The 22,136-nt window shown below is 40.5% G+C and overlaps 1 protein-coding gene across 3 annotated transcripts in view; it reads left to right on the top strand.

Moving 5' to 3' along the window:
- Positions 1–22,136, top strand: part of LOC145342021 (Golgi apparatus protein 1-like) — a 118,403-nt gene that overhangs the window by 56,836 nt on the left and 39,431 nt on the right. For all 3 annotated transcript variants that reach the window (XM_080187160.1, XM_080187159.1, XM_080187158.1), the window contains exons 5-8: positions 4,139–4,324; positions 11,680–11,751; positions 20,265–20,448; positions 21,296–21,510. In XM_080187160.1, the coding sequence (XP_080043286.1) occupies positions 4,139–4,324; positions 11,680–11,751; positions 20,265–20,448; positions 21,296–21,510 (657 nt within the window). The remainder of the gene's footprint in view (positions 1–4,138; positions 4,325–11,679; positions 11,752–20,264; positions 20,449–21,295; positions 21,511–22,136) is intronic.

The following is a 22,136-nucleotide window of genomic DNA, read 5'->3' as shown; positions in this document are numbered from 1 at the left end:
GGATTGGAGAGTTTTTGACCTTACTGCACGCTCCTTATCAGCCGCCCTTGAACCAAACTCTGTGACCTGGGAGAAGAATTGATCAACTCTAGGTCTCTGCCTGTAGTTGTATTTGAGCTGATTCTTGAAGAATTGCATTGTTGTCTCAACTTCAAATTCTCTGTTGTGCACTCGACCTGTAGTATCTTCAAGATTGTATGTACTCTGGCCCATGAAGCAAGGATTGAGAATGATACTTTGAGATTATGGTTCATACTTTATAGTTTGCTAAGGCATGAAAACATTGCCCAGGATCCAGCTGCCCACTGTTAATAAAATTATTTAGCTAAGCTTAAAATGTAGTTCTATCTATAAGAACATAAGAAATGGAGCAGCTCCTTGGTCCCACTCAGTTAACAAGGTCATGACCAATATTCTACCTGCATTCTATTTTCCTGTCTGATAATTGCATCTCTTGATTACATCATTGTCAAAAAAAACCATATTGATCTCTGTCTTGAAGACACTCAAAAACTGAGCATTCATAACTCTTTGGGATAGAGAACTCCAAAGCTTCACAACTCTGAAAAAAGCTTCTCTTCACCACCCTTCTAAATGTTATCATGAGGCTACAGCTCCTAGTTTGAGATTTTTTTAGCCATGAGAATCAGCCTGTCAGCATTAACCATGTCAATCTCCCTCAGAATCTTGCACGTTTCAGAAATCAGCGTGCTTTCTTCTGAATTCCAGAGAATATAGACCCATTCTACTGGACCTCTCCTCAACACACAACCTTTCATCCTGGAATCAACCTTCATGCCACCCACATTGGCAATATTATTCGGTAATAAAGATTAACATACTATTTATTTCCCAATTATTTACTGTACCTTGCATTTTAACTTTTTGTTCCTTGTACAAGGGAACATGTAATAGTTTCTCAGTTTGTAAAAAAAAACAGTTATTCCAACAATAACCTAATTGTTGGAATAACCTAATTTTCTTGTGTTATGCTACATCTGCCACTTTAGCCTCTCACTCAACTTAACTGAATCGATTTGCAGGCATTGCCCTCGTCACAGCTCACTTTCAGACCTAACTTTGAATTGTCAACAAACTTGGACCTGTTGCACTTGTTGGCCGTTCCTTGATAAACTGTAATAAATGAGCATTCATCTGACCTGAGATGTCATTGCCTTCATTTGATCCAAGGTGATCTCAAGCCTGCTTCACTGATTTCATTTAGCATTGTCCCATTGAGGGCAAATTCACCAAAATAGCAATAACTGAATGTTCACAGCCATTCCCAGAATGCTTTAGACATTGAGGAAGGAGGCGATTGTCTACTTTCTGCACCCTGTGTATTTTTGTAAAGTTCGGGCTTGTTGTTTGTTGCCCAATGATCAGCTTCCCCGCTTTGTTTAAAGCAGGAACTAAAGGGAAGGTATTTGGGGCAGGAAAAAAGTTATGGAATAGTGGAAAATGATAGTGATGGGTGCAAGCATCTGGGACACAAAAAGACATTTACAGCCTGACACTTCTGATAATCAGAGCTATAGGGATGTGAGAGGCTGAGCTTTTGTTTTGCAGCCCTACCTCAAGAAAAGTTAGAAGTGCAGATCCAGATGCTATTGTTCAAATGTATTGGTAGTGACAGTTGACTTGAGCAAATCTTGGTTGAAGGCAGTTGGGTGTGCATTTGATTTCCTGCTCATCTTTTTTAAATGATTGCATACGTGTAGTCATGATGTGGGTATGCCGGCGTTGGACTGGCGTAAACACAGTAAAAAGTCTGACAACACCAGGTTTTAGTCCAACCGATTTATTTGATAATAGACTCACTATTATCAAATAAGTCTATTATCAAATAAATCGGTTGGACTAAAACCTGGTGTTGTCAGACTTTTTACTGTGCATACGTGTAGTCATTATTTAAGAAGTCCTGCTGTGCTGAGCAGGGTGATATGATTCTTTAATGCCTAAAATCTTTAGAGGTGAGGAAACATTGTCCCTGATGGTGCAAAAAGATTAAAGGCATTGAGGACATCTGTTTCCTCCAAATTGAATTATTTTCTGTGTTGGCAGTTGTCCTTGGACAAAACTGCAGAGTAAAAATACATCTGCAGTTTTATCAAAAAATAGGTTGGAAACGTTCAAACATATATCAGTTTGTTTTTGCAATGTGCATTTTTATCAGAAAACAAATGAAGGTACTTTTAATAGTCTCTGAGGATCAGAACTAAATAGATCTCTTCCTGCAGTGTAGAATCACACAATGGTTTTACAGCACAGGCGGAGACTCTTTAGGCTGTTGTCTTCGTGCCAGTTCTCTGCAGGAGTAATTGAGCTAGTCCCTGTCCCCCATCTTTTCTATATAGCCCTGCAAATCTTTTCCCTTTAGAGGCTTATACGATTCTATTTTGAAAGCTGCAATTCAATCTGCTTCCATGACATACAGTGCATTCCTAACATCATGTTGCTATTGGTTCTTCTGCTAATCATCTTAAACCTGTGTCCTCTGGAAATAGTTTCTCGTACACCTCCAGCATGCCTTATCTCGATCTCCTCATGGAGAACAGCCTTAGCTTCACATATCTATTTATGTATTTCTGGGGCCACCCTCATAAATCTTTACTGCACCCTTTCCAAAGCTTTCATGTCCTTCCTAAAGTGCAGCATAACTTCTGTTCCTCTTTGATTTTACTAAGGACTGACAACTCCATCTTTAGTTCTCGACTTTTCTATCTTTTTTCAGAGAACACGGAGGGGCATCATTGAATTCCCTCAATATAGAATAAGAATTGAACTTGAAGTTCCTAGTTCCTATGGCTCCATTTCTTGCTGGCCAGTATTTTTACTGATTTGAACTATTGGATGTGTCAACAGTGTTAAAGCACAGGCAGTACAAAAATGAAGATATTAACTGTGTGCACAAATCTATTAATATCACACTATGTAGGTGCTGAAGATGAACTAAAATTTAGCCCAGTTGAATGCAGGAGTTCACAGAACTGTGCTTGAAATTAAGTACTTAATTTTTTTAGTCTCTATAAATAACTAATTTCATTATCTTCAAGGGGAAACCCACTAGGGAATGCTGCTAGTTTTAGGTCTTCATCTCGTTTTGCCACATGACTGTGAAAATGTCTTTTATTTCCTCTCGTTCCACACAGTGATCGGTTATGATTTGCTTATCAACCTCGTAAGTCAATGGATGATGCTGTTCTGACCTTGGTTCATTTGATCCAACAGTTTACTGATCTAGACAACTGTTTGCCTAAATTTGTTGATTTCTCTTTAGCTTGGATGCCATGCAACCATTCAAGCTTGTTGAGAAATTGAAAAACCTTGGTGTCAGTCTCACACTCCTGAATTTTGTATCAGTTATTTCATAACAGGACCCAGCGGGTGTTAGTTTCTGGGATTTACTTGAAGCCCATGTTAGTGAACACTGAATTCCTTTGAAGCTGTGTAATTTCACCTTTGTTTTTCATCCTGTACACGAATGATTGTTGATCTTAAGACACGACATAATCCTGAAATATGCAGATCATATGGTATTTGTGTGCCTCATAAGAAATAACAAAAACTACAAGGACTTGGTGGAGAAGTTTGTAAAATGATACAGTAAGAGTTCTCTTGATGGAATGAAAATAAGGCAAAATAACTAGTTATATACTTTAGGACAATGCCATTTAATATTGCTCCCCTGAAAAATAGCTACCAGCTACAAGTATCTAGATATGATGAGCTGAATTGGAGGAAATAATGTGTGAATGTGCTAGCCAAGCAGCATGCAGATTAGACTAACAAAATTAAAATCGTTTTGAGTAGATCTCACAATCATGAAACTATTCTGTATGGCTTTTGTTGAAAGTGACGTTTTGTATCTCTCCTAGCACTGTAATCTTTGGAATTTAGACTCCTAAGGGTGCAGATATTATTGAACTAGGCAGGGAGGCTATTTGAGCAGATCTTCCTTCACAAAATCTGCTGTCAAAGAATTTTGAATGAAAGTAAAGAGGATCGTGTACAATGAGAATCTCCCCATATGCTTCTAGCAACTGGCCAGTAGATTAAGATCTGCAATTAACTATGACAGATTGGCTGTCCTGGAGAAGTGTGGAACATTGTTAAACTATTTGTTCTCTCCAAACAGGATGTACACTCACAGGGAGAAGTGGTATCCTGTTTGGAAAAGGCTTTGGTGAGCGAAGACAAAATGATTTCTGATAACTGTAAGAAGGCCATTTTGCGTGTAGCTGAACTCTCTTCAGATGATTTTCACCTCGACAGACATCTATACTTTGCCTGCAGAGATGATCGAGAGCGCTTCTGTGAAGATGTAAGTTGGTGTTTTAATTGATGGATTTTGTACATTAATGCCATGGTGTTCTGATTGAAATTTAAAACTGCTTGAGTCAGGTAGTTGCTAAACTATTCTCTCCAAGCTCACTTGACTTTGTTTGCAGGATCTCACCCATCTTTCTACCTATGCTGTTGGTACCAATATGGACAATGACCATTGGCTGTTCACCCACTCCCTTCAGATGCTCTGCAACTGTGTAATGACATTCTTGACTCCGGCATCAGAGTGACCGCATCAGCTTGGATTCATGTCCAAAGCCAATTAAGTGCCTGTCTGTTACCCAATTACCAAATCCCATCACTGTTGTTTTTCCATTATTCCTTTGCCCCTCTATGGCCAAGCCAGCCTTTGTGCCATGGATTCTGACTGCACATCCCAGAACTGAATGCAGGTTGAGAGTGACATGCACTTGGAAACTTTTTTAATTTCTCCCTTTTAAATTGCCTGGTGGTGACCCATTCCCTCTCTAGCTACATAGCCCTAAGTAACAGAGTGACTACATCTATAAATGTGTTATCCATTAAGGGTAATGTTTAATAATAGATTTTATATATGTTGTAGAATTTACTTTGCTGGAACAAAATGATGAAAGGTTTGAAATGGGGGTGGGGGGGAAAGAAGAAAGGAATAAAGGAGAAGAATCCAAAATGCTTGTGTAAGGTAACCCTTTTTTTCAGTTTGCACTAGCATTTATTGTCAAATGGAATATGAAACTTGTCCCAGTATTGAAAGCCGTTGAAATATTTTGGATGTTTACCTCACATTGAAGGATGTTTGAACGGATCATGAACATGAAAGAAGAGTGTGAGAACGATGATTTCATCTCGTCAGTGTAGAAATGTAATTCCACTGTGGTAAATTTTGGAACTGGAATCCATGCACTGAGCATGCAGCTAAAAATGGTGTCATGGCAACAAAGATCATGCCTGATTTCCATGTCATATAAATTGACCATTGGTTTTTCCATAGTTAACTACTTTTGTTGACAGGAGAACTTAAAACATGGTGTCAAGCCTGATTTATCTGGCCTACTGGGGTTTTGATCTTCAAATATTTATCAAACCCAAGTTGATTCCTGAACATGAGCCAGCAGAAAATAGCACATGTCTGACACCTTGGGAGTATTGCAAAAAGACACTCTTATCTTCACATGATATCACAGCAACCGATTCTGTCATTTTCAAATTGATATAGAGAGCAGATAAAGTTGGCAAAAATAATTGAATATCAGCATGTAACAGTGAAGGATTGTCCTTGGAGCAGTTATGAAACATGTATCGTTTCTGAGGTTTATATCTGCAAGATTAGCAGATCATCTTTTTGCAGTATGTAAATATTTTTGTGTAAGCATGATCACACACTTGCAGTGTGAGGAAAATGGATGGTCACAAAATAAAGACCAGCTTAATGGGCAGTTAACTTGCTGGAGACTGCATGTCTCACTCAGGAGATGATGTAACCCACCTGTTCAATACTTTAGGAGCGAGTACCTGTAATAATTTAGATTTTGCGGGACGTTGCTCATAGATATGGGAATTTGATAATGTCTGGAGTTTAGAGATTTTCGGTGGTTTAAGTTTGCTCTTGGATTGCAGGACTGCAGCAAATTTAATCTTCAGAGGCATTCAGGTGAAGAAATTCTATAATGGCATTGTAACGAACATCAGAACTGGAAAGTGGCTTCCTATTGGCATTGAGTATGCAGCACAGAAACAGGCCCTTCAGTCCAGTTGGCCCATGTTGGTGTTAATGTTCCACAAAAACCTCTTGCCTCTTTTCATCAAATTATGTTAGCTATCCTTCTGTTCTTTTATGCCTCATGTAGTTCTCTACCTTCCTAATAAATACTTCCATGCTATTCACAACCTCTTGTAGCAGCAAATTACACATGGAAATTACTCTGGAGAAAGATGTTCTGTTGAATTCCTCACTGGATTCATCAATCATAGAACTCTTAGAGTGCGAAAGGAGACCATTCCGTCATTGAGTCTGCACAGACTCACAGCAAATCTGACCCAGGCCCTTTTCCCTTTTGTCCCTGTAACATCACATATTTATCATGGCTAATCTACCTAAACTGCACGTCTTTGGTCTGTGGGGGGGAAACTGGAGTACCTGGAAGAAACCTGCGCAGACGTGGGGAGAATGTACAAACTCCACACAGACAGTGACCCAAGGACAGAATTGACTGTGGTCCCTGGAGCTGTGAGGCTGCACTGCTAGCCCAATTTTCCCTCCCCCCTCCCCCCTCCCCCCTCCCCCCTCCCCCCTCCCCCCTCCCCCCTCCCCCCTCCTCCCTCCTCCTCCCCCCCCCCCCCCCCCCCCCCCCCCCCAACATTTACCCCTTCAAAATCTTTGGATGATTTTACAGATTATAATCAAGTTAGCTTTCCCTCTTCTACAGTAAAGAATGCTGAAGGGTGCAACCCCTAGATTAAAATTCTAGTAATTTTGTTTGCACCTTTGTCAACTCTTTTTTTCATAATATGGAGACCAAATCTCTGTGCAGTATGCCCTCGTGGTTGAACCAAGATTCCTGTGCAGATTTGATGTCTGCCTTTCAATTCTCTCCCTCTAGAATTGAACCCCAATGTTTTGATTGGCTTTCTAATATCGCCATTAGTCTGCCTTGTTGCTTTTAGTAATTTGTTCGTCTGTACCCCTCAATTTCTTGATTGCTACATCCCAGTTAGACTGTTTCTTTCGGAGGATTGTGGGGTCTCAATTTATCCTATCAAAATACAGCACATCAGACTGACCTATATTGAAACTAATTTGCCAATCCCTGCAAGTTTATTAATATTATTTTTATTTTGTCGCTGCAGCCCTCAGTATTAACTATACCCCCAAATTTGGTGGTATCTACAAATTTTGTATTTATACTTTGGATTGCTGAGTTCATATCTTGAGTGAATTATTTAGGAGTTTTGTTCGTAACTTGGACAGAAACTTCGGAGATCTGATTCAGTTTCTTCATCTTTGTGTTGCATTCGTTAATATATAGCTAACAAGTGCTATTAAAATTTAAGGACTACATTTAGACCATTGAAGCAGCAATTGTTTCACAGAGCCTTAATGGGGCAAAACTGAATGTTGGGAGAGTGTCAGAGATATTTGGGATGAATAAAAGCTTGACCAAAGCAGTAGTTTGTTTTGAGGAGTGTCTTAGAGGAAGAACAATGGATGAAGATGTAGTGGTTTTAAAGGATATCCAGAACATGAGACCTCAGTAGTATAGAATACAGATAATGAAGCTAGAAATCCTGAAGTTGAGAGATGGTGCTGATTATTAATTGAAAGTAGTGGGAGGTCACTGGATTGAATCCTATTTGGTATACTTCTGATTCTTGTTAGCAGTGTCATAAATGCATAAAAACTAGAAGCAGAAGTAGGCCATTATGCTTTTTGATTCTGCTCTGCCATTTTTTATGATCATGGCTGATCATCAAATGCAATATCCTGAACCTCCTTCCCCTATAACAGAGAGGGCTGTGGCATCTTCCAGTGGGAGAGGGAAAAGGATAATTGATAGGAAGCTTGACTGGATGGTACTTAATGCCTTAGCTGGTAAAAGTGGGCATTGGTGATGTTTTGCTAAGAGGTGACTCTGTGGGAGGAATTAAAAATGCAGATGTATTTTGCATGTCATAGTTAAAGGTGGGCGAAGGGACAACAAATTCTGGAGCACGGTGTTGCCATGATATTTGGGTTCTCAAGATAAAAGATTGGAGTACAAATTGTAACTGGATTGATTTTTTTTGTTTTATATATCCAATTCAATCTGATGAAAGTCCAATTCAGAGTCTCAGCAGGTGAGACATTCCAGATCTAAGCTGACAAAACAGGCCTCACCTCCTGTCGTGGGCTTGATTTACATGATCCAAGTTGATTGGAGCAGATGTTGCACTTCCTCCAAGACTTGATCTTATTTGCATCTTAGCCGAAAGGCCAAGATGCTGCTTTAAAAAATTCTTTAGATGAAGCCTGTGTGTAACCTCATGACTTCAACAAAGTGCAGCGCATTGGTACTATACTTGACCTCTGCCAAAAGGCCGAGAAGCCTCCAGCCTGACTTCCAGCCTATCAGAGCCAGAACCTTCTGGACAAGTAGCAAAAAGTTAATCTGTATCTTGGTTCCCTGAAGAATCAAACATTGATAGTGTTCTCAATTGAATCACAAGATGCCCATTGTGGTCAGAGTGCTCAAAATAATGTTGATTCTCAAGGAGCCTGTCATGTAGGATACTTATGCGATTTGTTTGCAACTTTATTATCTTAACCAGTATTGTTCTTAACAATATTAAATCTGGCAGATAAATGTCTGAAACATCTTTACAATCCTACTCTTGTTACCATACTTTTCCTTATTTTCTTTCCTAATTTTTGAATGAGTAATTCGCAGTCTGTTTCAATTTTGTCAGCAGATGTTGGGAAGATCTCAGCACAGTATAATTGTGCAGTGTTGCAAGCTGTGACTTCTGTGTGAAGGATTCATGCCTTTAAGCATAATAAAATTTGTGTTCAAGATTAATTATTGTTGGGAGTGGCTATGTGACTAGAGTGAATTTCAAACACCATATAAGGAGAGCTGTTGAGGCAAGCCTGTATTTGGAAGTGGGGAAGCAGAAGGAAACACTGAGCTCATTGGAAGAACTGCTTTCACGACCTACATCACAAGGCCATTTGGAACTGCTTTCTCATAATCCTATAACCTAATATTTGTTTTTTTAATGGTTAGGGAGGAAATCTCAATTGTATATGAATTAGTTCAGCTGTTCTTTCACAAAATTTCACAAAGATTTGAAAAACAGTTGTCCAAAGAATTATATAAAACTGTTATTTTTAAATGCCATTCCTCAATTTCTTTGTCTTGAGGAAAATTGGGCAATCTACTGTGAGTTGACTAGATTGTAATAACCATCACTGGGGAGAAGATATTGAATAAACAAATGGCATTAAAGGCAGATAAGTCCCTGGGACTTGATGACTTACATCCTAGGATGTTAAAGGAGGTGGCAGCAGGGCTTAGTGGATGCATTGGCTGTAATATTTTAAAATTCCTGGATTCTGGTAAAGTCCTGCCAGTTTAGAAACATGCTAATGTGATGCCCCTATTCAAAAAAGGAAAGAGTTTAAGTTTATTACTATTACAAGTCAGCTTATATTAACACTGCAATGAAGATACTGTGAAAATTTCCTGGTGCTTGTTTGGATACACTGAGGAAGAACTGAGACAATGCACCTTAACCAGCACATTTTCTGGACTGTAGTAGCATCCAGAGGAAACTCATGCAGACACGAGGTGAACATGCAGACTCCCCACAGACAGTGACCCAAGCCAGGAATTGAACTTGGGTCCCTGGAGCTGAGGCAGCAGTGCGAACTGCTGTGCCACCATGCTGGGGCAAAAACTAGCAAACTAGGCTGGTTAGCTTGACCTCTGTGGTGGGGCAGTTGCTGAAATCATTAAGGAGGGGATGAATGAGCATTTGGAAAGACAAAGCTGAATCCACCATTGTCAGCATGGTTTCATGAAGGTTAAGTCATGCTTGACAGACTTGCTTGAGTTTTTTGAGGACATAACCAGCAAGGTGGATATTGGGAAACCAACGGATGTGGTATATCTAAACTTCTAGAAGCGTTTGACAGGGTGCTGCACAAAGGCTGGTCCAGAATGTGAGATAGCAGAGAATTGCAGATAGGTTCCTAGATTGAATTGAGGATTGGCTGACTAATAGAAAGCAGAGGGTCAGGATAAGCGAATCCTTCTCGCTGGCAAAATGTAACTTGTGGGGTGCTGCAGGGGTCAGTCCTCGGACCTCAGTTGTTAAAATCTATATAAATCTTCTGCAAGCACAGAAAGTGTAACATAGCAAAATTTATGGATGATACTGAAATAGGTGGGAAAGCAGGCAGTAAAGATTTTACGGATGGGTGTAGGTAGGCTAGGAGAATGGGCCAAAATTTGCCAGATGGAGTTTAATGTGGATAAGTGTGAAATTATCCATTTTGGCAGGAAAAAAATAGAAAAGAAAATTACTTAAATGGAAAGCAGATTCAAAAGTGTCTGGGCAGAGGGTTCTGGATGCCTGTTCATGAATTGCGGAAAGTCAGTATGCAGGTGCAGCACGTAATGAAAATTGTAAATGAGATGTTGATATTTATTGCAAATGGACTAGAGAATAGAAGTAGATAAGCATTGGTGCAATTCTACAGGGTGTTGGTGAGACCACATCTGGAGTATTGTGTCCAGTTTTGATCCCCTTATTTGAGGAAGGATGTAGTAGCATTGGAGGCAACTTAGAGGAGGTTCACCAGATTGATTCCAGGGATGAAAGTGTTGACGTATGAGGTGACATTAAACCAGGGCTTGTACTTGCTGGAGTTAGAAGAATGAGGGTATCTGATCCAGGTAAATAAAATTTTAAAAGGGATTGATAAAGGAAGTGTGGATCAAATGTTTCCTCTTATGGGGCAATAAGAACATAAGAAATAGGAGCAGGAGTAGGCTATCTGGCCCTTCAAGCCTGCCCTGCCATTCAATAAGATCATGGCTGATCTGTCGTGGCTCAGTTCCACATTCCCGCCCTCTCCCCATAACCCTTAACCCCCTCTCTTATCAAAAACCCATCAACCCGCAATCTAGCACGAGAAGTCATAGGTATAGGTTGAGAGGTGGTAGATTTAAAATTGAGATGAGGAAGGACTACTACTCGCAGAGGGTGATGAATTGTGGAATTCGCTGACTCAGAGTCTGAATTGTTGAATGGTTTCAAAAAGGAGATAGATATATTTCTAATAAAAAAGGGATATGGAGGACAGGTGGGGAGGTAGATTTGAGACCAGGGAGAGATCAGCCATGATCTGGTTGAATGACGGAGCAGACTCAAAGGACTGAATTTGCCACCTTGTGCTCCTAGTTCCTATATTCCTCTGTGAAGTGGGAAGTTGTGAGAGAGGAGCATTGACTTGATTTATCATTTTGTGATGGTGGAGGAATCTCCATTTAGTCTCTCTTGATCTGTAGTGGGTGATTAGAAATAGGAATAATGGTTCCTAATGTAACATTGTGCAGTGTTGTGTTGGTTGTTCAACCTGAGTAGTTGGCATTGGAAATTTTAGCCACCTCCACCTGAGAAACCTTACAATGTTAACCTGGTGGAGATGGGGCCTTCAGGGTTTCTGGTAATACTTAAAATTGTTTGTTAAAATTGAAGCTGAAATTATGAAGCTGTCCTTTAATTCTTGAGGGACTGGCAGAATGTAATCAACTTTAATTACTATGCCTTATAATAGATCATTAATCTTTTATCTTTTTGTTAACTCCATAGATTCAGGGTGGAGAGGGTCGTGTGTACAAGTGCCTTTTCAACCACAAATTCGAAGAAGCCATGAGTGATAAGGTAAGCAGCCAGCTGGTTTAAGGATATTATTGTCCTCTCATCCACTTATGTGCTTGATCGCAACTGAAATGATAAGTGCAGGTTTTGAGTTGCTGGTTCAAGGTTACTTGAATAGTCACTTCTCACTGACGTTTCATTCTGCAGGGATTGTAACCTCTGTTTCTGTACATATGGCCCAAATTAGACATTCTCATTTCGTTTAGTGTTACTCCTGTTAATATTTTGATTTGAATTATGACATTTAACTGTGTCAAGCTGATCTTTTCAGTCCTGCTGCAGTGGAGTCCTTTTTTGTATTTGGTTTCCAAGTTGTACTTTGAAGATTAATGTTTGTTGTGTATCTTTATTGAATGTTTGTTATCTTTCGCTCAGATGTATACTTACGCAGCTGACCAAACAATAACTGACTGCAAAGTGACCTCGTATTGTACACTTGTGTATGTAAATCCATCCGCTTACAAGTCACTGGATTAGAATGTTCCACTCTCAAATTATTCTATTTTATTTTGACAAAGTTGAGCAGGGCAGGTGTTCCTTACAAAACTCTTATGTTAACAGATTGCACATTCATTGTTAGTTTTCACAATATGAATATTTTTGTATCTTTGTCCAGCCTTCAACAAAGATGAGTGAGTAGTAAGGACTCAATACCTGAATCTTGCCCTAGCCAGTCTTTAAGGTAGGGGTATTTGCCCACAGTTTCTGTACAAGAATAAATGCCCATCACCTTGATTTGGATAACTGGCTTTTACTTATTTTAACTGCTTTGGCCTATTGAGCCTGCACCAGCGGTAATCCCACCTAGACCCTATACCTATATCCCCACGTTTTTATCCTGCTAATTCCCCTGACACATGGGCAATTTATCATGGCCAACCAACCTAATCAGCATGCCTTTCAAACTCTGGGTGGAAGTGGAGCATGTGCAAACTCCACAGACACCTGAGGCCAGAATTGAACTTGGGTCCCTGGTACTGAGAGGCAGCAGTGCTAACTGTGCTTGTTACATAATTGATAAAAGTGAGTTGATTAATTCAAATGCGTAAGTAAGTGCTTCTCTTTGTTGCATATTTAGAGGTGGGTACAGTATCTACCAGCCTGAAATTCTTTGTAGAAATAAAACCTATGTTTCCAAAATCGAGGTTGATTGGTAATGAAGTGACCACTGAGTTGCAGAAAGTTTAAATTCATACCATTCTAAATGTGGCCAAGTTGTTAAGGAAATGAAAAACAGATGGGTTTTGTTTGCAATATGTCTGTTAAATTGTCTAACTGTTTCTTGCAGTTTTATATGTGCCACGTTTTTGATGCTGGAAATCATTAGCAGTGTTTCTTCAGAGTGTGCGTTGCTTAAGTCCCAATTATAGAACTAAATTGAATGCATGGTTAAGGAGCAGCACCAAGCGTATATTTACAAAATGGCAGGCAGAATCAGCCTGACAATTTTCTGACATACCATTTTAAATTGTTTAAACAGGCATGCATGATAAACGAAAATGGTATCTAGTTACTTTTATAATTGTCTCTGTCAGTTCAGTGCGGTGTCTTGAAGGATGGAAAGTAAATTAAAGACTGCTACTGGAGCCAAATAACAGAGGCAGCAACCTAACATTCCCTCTCCCATTTCACATTCTTCCATTATGGAACAAATTCGGGCTCTTGAATCACTCAAATATTTTGTATCAGTTGCTGGCAGAAATGTACATATTGTCTGCATAAAAAATCACCTCATTCACTGGAATTCACTCACCGCAACAAAAAGTAAACAAATATCATAGACCATCCTGCCACATGGTGTTATTTAGTAAATTTGTTGCTTTGCTAAAATGTGTGCACAAGGTCTTTGTTTTTGAGATGCAAATCTTCTACATGAAGAGATGAGCCATGATAGATCACCAGATGTGAAACTTTTTAAAATTGAGGTCACTGCCTTTTCTTTGTTTATTGGATGTGCAAGTTGTGGCAAAGCCAGCATTATTTGTCCATCCCTAATTAACCTTTAGTGGGTGGTGGTGAGCTGGTTTCCTGAGCCACTTCAGCCCACGTGATGTAGGTGGTTAGTAAGAGAGTTTCAGGAATTTACTTCAGCAGCAATGAAGCGACAGCGATTTAATTCCAAGCCAGGATGGAGTTTGACTTGAGGAACTTGCAAGCAGTGCCCTTCCCGTGCATTTGCTGCCCTTGTCCTTCAAACTTGTTGCAAGTTTGGAAGGTGCTATCAAAGGAGCTGTGGCATCGTCTGGTGACTCTGATATCCGTCGTTATGAAGTGGTTCAAAAGGTTAGTCATAACACGAATCAATTCCAGCCTCCCGGATTGCCTAGATCCACTACAGTTTGCCTACCACTGCAACAGATCCACAGCAGATGCCATCTCCCTAGTCCTGCACTCAACCCTGGAACACCTAGATAACAATGACACCTATCTTAGACTCCTATTTACTGACTACAGCCCAGTCTTCAACATTTATTCCTATGAAACTGATCCCTAAGCTCCGTGGCCTGGAACCCACTCCTCCCTCTGCAAGTGGGTCTTGAACTTCTAACCCAAAGACCACAATCAGTCAGGATAGGCAACAACACTACCTCCAGGATCATCCTCAATATCAGTGCCCCACAAGGCTGTGTCCTCATCCCCCTACTATAGTCCTTATACACTTCTGACTGTGTGGGCAAATTCCCCTCCATCTAGATTTTCAAGTTTGCTGTTGACAGTACTGTAGTGGGTTGGATCTCAAACGAAGTACAGGAATGAGATGGAGAATTTGGTGAGCCGTTGCGACAACAATAATCTCTCCCTCTGTCAACAAAACAAAGGAAATATCATCAACTTAAGAATGTGTAGTGAGGAACATGTCCCTATCTACATCAGTGGGGACAAAAAAGAAATGATTGAGATCTTCAAGTTTTAAGTGTCCATTTCACCTACAGCCTGCCCTGGTTCCCCCAAGTCAACACTATAGTTAAGAAAGCTCACTAATACCTCTACTTTCTCAGACTTAAGAAATTTGGCATGTCATCTATGACTCTCTCCAACTTCTACAGAAGCACTGTAGAATTCTTTCTGGTTGTATCACAGCTTGATATGGCTCCTGCTCTGCTCAAGACCACGAGAAACTACAAAAGTTATGAATGAAGCCCAGTTCGCCACTCAAATCAGCCTCCCATCCACTGATACTCTACTCTACATTTCCCGCTGCTTCAGAAAAGCAGCCGGCATAATCAAGGACCCCACCACCCCAGACATACTCTGTTCCTCCACTTTCCATCAGGAAAAAGATGCAAACGTCTGAGGTCATGTACCAGCCAACACAAGAACAGCTTCTTCCCTGCTGCCATCAGCTTTTGAATGGATATGTCTCGCACTAATTTTGATATTTCCCTATACCCTAGCTATGACTGTAACACTACATTCTGCATTCTCTCCTCTCCTCTATGAATGGTATAATTTGTCTGTAGAGCATGCAAGAAACAATCTTTTTGACTGCTTACTAATACACGTGACAATAATAAATCAAAAATGGCTACAGCTCACATTGGTAGAGGAGTGAATGTTTAAGATGGCAGATGGGGTACTAATCGAGTATCCTGGATGATGTCAAGCTTCTTGAATATTGTTGGAGTTGTAGTCATCCAAGTAGGTAGAGAATATTCCATCAAACTCTGGACTAACACCTCTTTAGATAGTGGAAAGGCATTGGGAGTCATGGGGGTGAGCCACTTGCTACAGAATAATTGACCTTTGGCTTGTGGTTGTAGCCACAGTATTTATGTGGCTGGAACATGATGTGAAGTGCAGAAGGGCTAAGATGGAGTCTTCAGTTGATGAGGAAAACCTCCCTCCCCCAGCACTAATAGTGTTGCATATTTTTTATATTTGTTATTTTGGAGGCAAAAGAATCTCTCACTTCTGTAAAGGTACAGACATCACATATCCTGGGAAAATACATTGTTTTGTTTCAGTTGCACCTCCAGTGTCATTGGGATGAGGAAGTATATTCTGGTGCATGTCCAAGTGTGGTGAGAGAACCTCTGGCTGATGGACTTTTCTTATACCTGTCAATATCCTGTATTCTCTTTAGCTGAAAAAGCAATGGCAGTAGGTTGTTTAAAAATTTGCTCCTGGTTTTGACAGTGACAAGGGGGTAATATTTGGGAATGTGCCAATAAAATCTCAGATTGTAATAAAACAAAGAAGGCTCAATTTAAAATATTATACTGGCTGCATATTACTCCAAGCTTAAGACACAAGTTGATCCTACTACATCCTCATTATGCCAGAAGCTCAAGGTGGGCACAGGGGAACTATGTGCATTGCTTCTGGCCCTGTGTCGAATTTAAACTCTATTGGTTTAATATCCTTAAAGAGCTTGAAGCTTTTTTGATACAGGAGTTTGATCCTTTATTCTTAATTCTGCGTCTGTACAGTATCCTGACATTTACAGCATGGTGAAACATCCTTTGCTCATGGATTAGCAATAAAGCTCCAATTCAGAATTGGCATGAAATTAATACAGAAAGTATCCCAATGGAATACCTGACTTGTACACTTCGAGCCAAGTCAGATACAGTTAGGAAGATCGGGGCCCTTCTCTCAACTAAGTTATGTTGAGCACTCTCTGTCATCCTGTAAGCGAAGGCATGCACCACTACACTATGTACTCGTGGCTTTATCCTGTTATTTCCCCATTCTCAGAAATATCTTTTTGTTTCTATGGAAGAAGGCACCAGTTGCAATGAGTAATCTGAACAAACTATGTTGTCCCGATTTTTTTTTTTCTGTCTGTTATTTATGTGGAAAAATGATCAAGCAGTACTAGAGTTTATTTGTAAAAATGGGAAAAATCTTGAATAAAATATATTTAAGTAGTGCCTATCAATGATATGAAGAGGACTGAAAACATACAGATTTTAAACAAAAATGTTGCAATTTTACTGTAAAGCATAAAATTCAGAAAACTAAAATATACTATAACAGGTTCCAACATGCAGAATGAGATCAGCTTCAGGAGAGACAATAATTGGGGATCTAATTTTTTCAATGAACTGCATTTTGCAAATCAACATTCAGCAGCAGGTCACAAAATTCAATTTTTGTGAGGCTATTAATGCATTAATTAACAAATTACTGATGCGCACGCTAATTTCAGTAATTGTATCGATGTTTGTGTGGTGGCATAACGGTTATGTTAATAGACTAATAATCCAGACACCTGGATTGTAATCCAGAGATAAATTCAAATCCCACCATGGCAATAGGACAATTGAAGTTCAATTAATTAGCATAGCATTTGGAACAAAAAGCTAATACTATATCAGTAATGTGACCATGAAACTGCTGGGTTGTTGCAGGAATCCACTTGTCTTTTTAAGGCCTATATGTGACCGCAGACTCTTCAACTTTCCATAGATATTTTCCAGCAATCCATTCAATTGTATTAAACTGTTATGAATAAGTCAAACGAACAATATATCCAGCATCTGCCTTTGCAGCACATACAAAAAAGCACTTCCAGCCCAGTCAACCCTGCAAAGTCCCAATATCTGAGAACCTGCAAAAATTGTGATGCTGTCTCAGACTCATCAAGCAACAGCTTGACTGTCACATTCTACAAATTATACCCAAAAGTCAATGCTCCAGATTGTCTCATTACATAAGAAATAAGAACATAAGAAATAGGAGCAGGAGTAGGCCATCAAGCTCTTTGAGCCTGCCCCGCCATTTAATAAGATCATGGCTGATCTGAAGCGAATCAGTTCCACTTTCCCGCTTTCTCCCCATAACCCTTAATTCCCTTGTCTATCAGAAATCTATCCACCATGATTTAAATATATTCAACGAGGTAGCCTCCACCACTTCAGTGGGCAGAGAATTCCAGAGATTCACCACTCTTTGAGTGAAGAAGTTCCTCCTGAACTCTGTTCTAAACTCCGCCCCCCACCTATTTTGAGGCTGTGCCCTCTAGTTCTGCTATCCTTTCTAAGTGGGAGGAATGTCTGTACATCTACCCTATCTAGCCCCTTCACTACCTTCATTATCTTGTAAGTCTCTAAAAGATTCCCCCCCCCCCAACTGCGTGCGTGCCCACAGCCTTCTAAACTCTAACAAGTACAGACCCAGTCTATTCAATCTCTCCATAAGCTAACCCCCTCATCTCCGGTATCAGCCTGGTGAACCTTCTCTGTACTCCCTCCAAGGCTAATGTTTCCTTTTGCAAATACGGGGACCAAAACTGCACACAGTACTCCAGTTGCAGCTTCACCAGTGCCCTGTACAGTTGCAGCAAGACTTCCCTGACTTTATATTCTATCCCCCTCGCGATAAAGGCCAACATTCCATTTGCCTTCTTGATCCCCTGCTGCACCTGCAGACTGAGTTTTTGCGATTCGTGCACAAGGAACCCCAGGTCCCTCTGCACTGTAGCATGCTGCAGCTTTTCACCTTTTAAATAATAATCCCTCCCACCATTATTTCTACCAAAGTGGATAACCTCACATTTGCTAACGCTATACCCCATCTGCCAGGTCCTCACCCACTCACTCAGCCGATCCAGATCTCTCTGCAGACTTTCCACATCCTCCACGCAATTTGCTTTTCCACTCATCTTCGTATCATCAGCAAATTTTGTCACCCTACACTCAGCCCCCTCCTCCAGATCATCTATGTAAATGGTAAACAGTTGAGGCCCCAGCACCGATCCCTGTGGCGCTCCGCTAGTCACCAACTGCCAACCAGAAAAGCACCCACTGATTCCAACTCTCTGCTTCCTGTTAGATAACCAATCCTCAATCCATGCTAACACCTTAACCCCCAACTCTGTGCACCCTAACCTTTTGTGAGGCACCTTATCGAACGCCTTCTGGAAATCTTAAAAACACCACATCCACCAGTTCCCCTCTGTCTACTGCACTAGCCACATCATAGAAATCCAATAAATTTGTTAAACACGAATTCCCCTTCATGAATCTGTGCTGCGTCTGCTTGACCAAACTGTTGTTTTCTAGGTGTCTTGCTATTTCTTCTTTGATGGATTCAAGCATTTTTCCAACTACGGACATTAAGCTAACCGGCCTATAATTCCCTGCCTTTTGTCTGCTACCTTTTTTAAACAATGGCGTAACATTAGCTGTTTTCCAATCCTCCGGCACTTCCCCAGAGTCCAGCGAATTTTGATAAATAATTACTAAGGCATCCGCTATTACCAATTCTGACTGAGTAGCCTAACCAAAGTCCTGTGCAAATCCTCCAAGTGTCTGCCCTTTTAATGCACTATCTGTCCTTGTTGCAGTTATTTCAAATAAACCTGGTTAGGCTAAGAAATTCTCATGCACGTCCTTAGACCCTTTCTGAAGCCTTGCCCTTTGGCAATCAATGGCAAACAATTGTGTGGTAGATCTTCCCTTAGACCAGACGTGTATCAATCCAGCAGCAGGCTATTGAGTGGAAATTGCCTTGTTGTTCCCTTAATAAGAATTACAATTATGAAATTTATGCCTGTAAGATGCATGAAATTATAGATCTTCATGGAATGATAATGCTTAGCAGCAAGAATTGTTGCTAGTTGTATACATTAAGAATAAGCTGGTTAAGGACACTCATTAGTTGAGCATGCACAAAGACACTCTGACATTGGGATGGTGAGTAAGGCAGGAGCTAAACACGGAATAAATCAAAATTTGAATCAAGATTAACTTCTGGTCACTTCCTTCAGCAAGGCTGTTAAAAAATTTAACAGTCATCACTTTTTTTAGGGTTGGAAGATGCAGCATGAAGTTATAAGCTTTTCAATGCTGAAGGCCCATCTTACTGTGTTTATTAACCAGAGAGATTGTGTGTATGTGTGCTGATGGATACTTTGATTTCAGCCTTTCTGGTCCTGAATGTTGATTGCACAACATGAAAGTACCTGAAATTCACTGCTCTAAGTTGTACTTGTAGTTTCGACATTAACAGCTAAACTTGAGTACACCTCTAACAAAGCAGAAGGTCCCACAGCCCTGCATGAAAAAAGAGAAGGGAGCAGGCACTGATCAGGAGGACCATCATAAGGAAGTAGCCAAGAGTAATGGGAGTGACAAGAGATGTAGCTAGATGGGAGTGGGTTCAAAAGAGTTGGAGAGGCAGGTTTCTGTGAACTGGATTGTCAGACTAAATGAGTAGTGTGAAGTCATATCATTGAGGAATTTTGTAATTGAGAGGTTTTGATATCAAGATGGAGGCTTTTGAACATGTTACCAGTTTGATGTTTCTACTTTTACCAGTTTGAAATGCTGCAACAACAAATGGACACTTTTATTTACTAAATTAAATGGAATTTAGGTAATGGAGATATTTGAAGAGTATTGTGTATATTAAATACAAGTTTGGATCCTGGAACTTTTTTTCCTGTTTAAACCTGAGGTACCTCCTTTCTGCAGCTGCTGCTTGATCTTGCTAAAAGTGAAACTGTTCTGTAAAACTATATTTTCACTTTAAGGACTTCTAGAGTATGATAATTTCTGTTCTCTGTCCAGTGTCGCGAAGCACTCACAACACGACAGAAGCTGATTGTTCAAGATTACAAAGTGAGTTACTCCCTGGCCAAAGCATGTAAAAATGACCTCAGGAAATATCGGTGCAATGCAGAGAACTTGCCGCGTGCCCGCGAGGCTCGACTTTCCTACTTATTGCTCTGTCTGGAATCTTCAGTGCACAGAGGTAAGTTTTAATGTTTACTGCCATGGTCTCAAATCAGGCATTTAGCCTAAGCCTAGGGCATTGAATATTTTGGTCAGTTAAGTATTGATTATATCTGTTGGTTGCAATGGATTTTTAAGAGATATCTAATCTAACAAGTGTGATTCTGGACTTTGCCTTGGGATGGTGCATGCAGTAGGAAGTTGGAGTGTTGCATTGCTTAGGTTTTTCCTAAGCAGAAATTTGAGTTTTCTGAGTCAGGAAGTAGCAACTGATGGAAGGGGGAGGGCTCTCTTTTTTTTAACAAAAGTTAAAACTGAAGAGAGGGAGAATGGGAGCAGGGCAGGGGTGGAACCATTGTTCAACATAGTTGCATTCTCACCTAACCAAAAAGGGGACTTCAGGCAATCCGCAGTGACATTTTAAAAGGTCATGAACAACCCAATTTAAAAAAAACCATGCTGACAGATTCATAATCAAACAGGTGCCGTAGTCCGAGCTGTCGTGAAACATTTGCACAATGTGTGATTTCTCTAGTTTCTAATCCACTCTGTACTGTTAAATGCGTAGAGTAATAGGTGTGTAATTTGATCATTGTTCTGTACCTTCTTGGAACCAAGTTCAAGTTATTTTGAGAAGTCATTGGAACTTGGTGTTTGCCTTTGACCACAAAGAGAGAGAAGTCACAGAGCATGAGCTGCGAAGTTTCATTCTGTGTGCATCCCATGGAAAAGGAGGAGGGGATAGTAGGCTTGCAATCTATAAGAGGATTCTAGGGAATGGGGTATGCCTCTGATAATTCCTCTCTTGGATTTGTGTAAAGTGCAAAGGTGCTGATGTTTCACTGGTTATCTCCCTGACTGGAAAGGTCGACAGGTGAGCGGCGAATGTCAAGGTGAGATGTTGGATTATCGTAGAATGCTGATGGAAGATTTCTCACTAAGCCCTGAAATTGTCCTCAACTGCCGCAGTGAAATCGAACTCCACTGTTCAGGCCTGCACCGGAAAGGTCGAACATTACACTGCTTGATGAGAATGGGCCGAGGTGATAAGGGCAGTCTAGGACAGAACTGCCAGCAGTCAGTGAGTGTTTTGATGGAATGAAAAATGGTCTTTTATTATGTGGAATGGGTGTTTTTGAGTCATTGCATATCATTTGACAGTTGGGGAGTGATATTAGATCATTTTATGCTTGCAGCGAGCAACTGCACAGCACAGGAAAGCAGCTTCAAAGGGAACATTTCCAGCACACCAAGAGCAGATGTTGACAGGTCTGCAGATGTTGACAGGTCTGCAGATGTTGACAGGTCTGCAGATGTTGACAGGTCTGCAGATGTTGACAGGTCTGCAGATGTTGACAGGTCTGCAGATGTTGACAGGTCTGCAGATGTTGACAGGTCTGCAGATGTTGACAGGTCTGCAGATGTTGACAGGTCTGCAGATGTTGACAGGTCTGCAGATGTTGACAGGTCTGCAGATGTTGACAGGTCTGCAGATGTTGACAGGTCTGCAGATGTTGACAGGTCTGCAGATGTTGACAGGTCTGCAGATGTTGACAGGTCTGCAGATGTTGACAGGTCTGCAGATGTTGACAGGTCTGCAGATGTTGACAGGTCTGCAGATGTTGACAGGTCTGCAGATGTTGACAGGTCTGCAGATGTTGACAGGTCTGCAGATGTTGACAGGTCTGCAGATGTTGACAGGTCTGC

Source organism: Carcharhinus amblyrhynchos, chromosome 4, assembly GCF_965287045.1.
Source record: "Carcharhinus amblyrhynchos chromosome 4, sCarAmb.v2.hapA, whole genome shotgun sequence".
NCBI classification, from domain to species: Eukaryota; Metazoa; Chordata; class Chondrichthyes; order Carcharhiniformes; family Carcharhinidae; genus Carcharhinus; species Carcharhinus amblyrhynchos.
The sequence above is the reverse complement of the archived record's forward strand: the minus strand, read 5'-3'. Positions and strand labels throughout refer to the sequence as shown.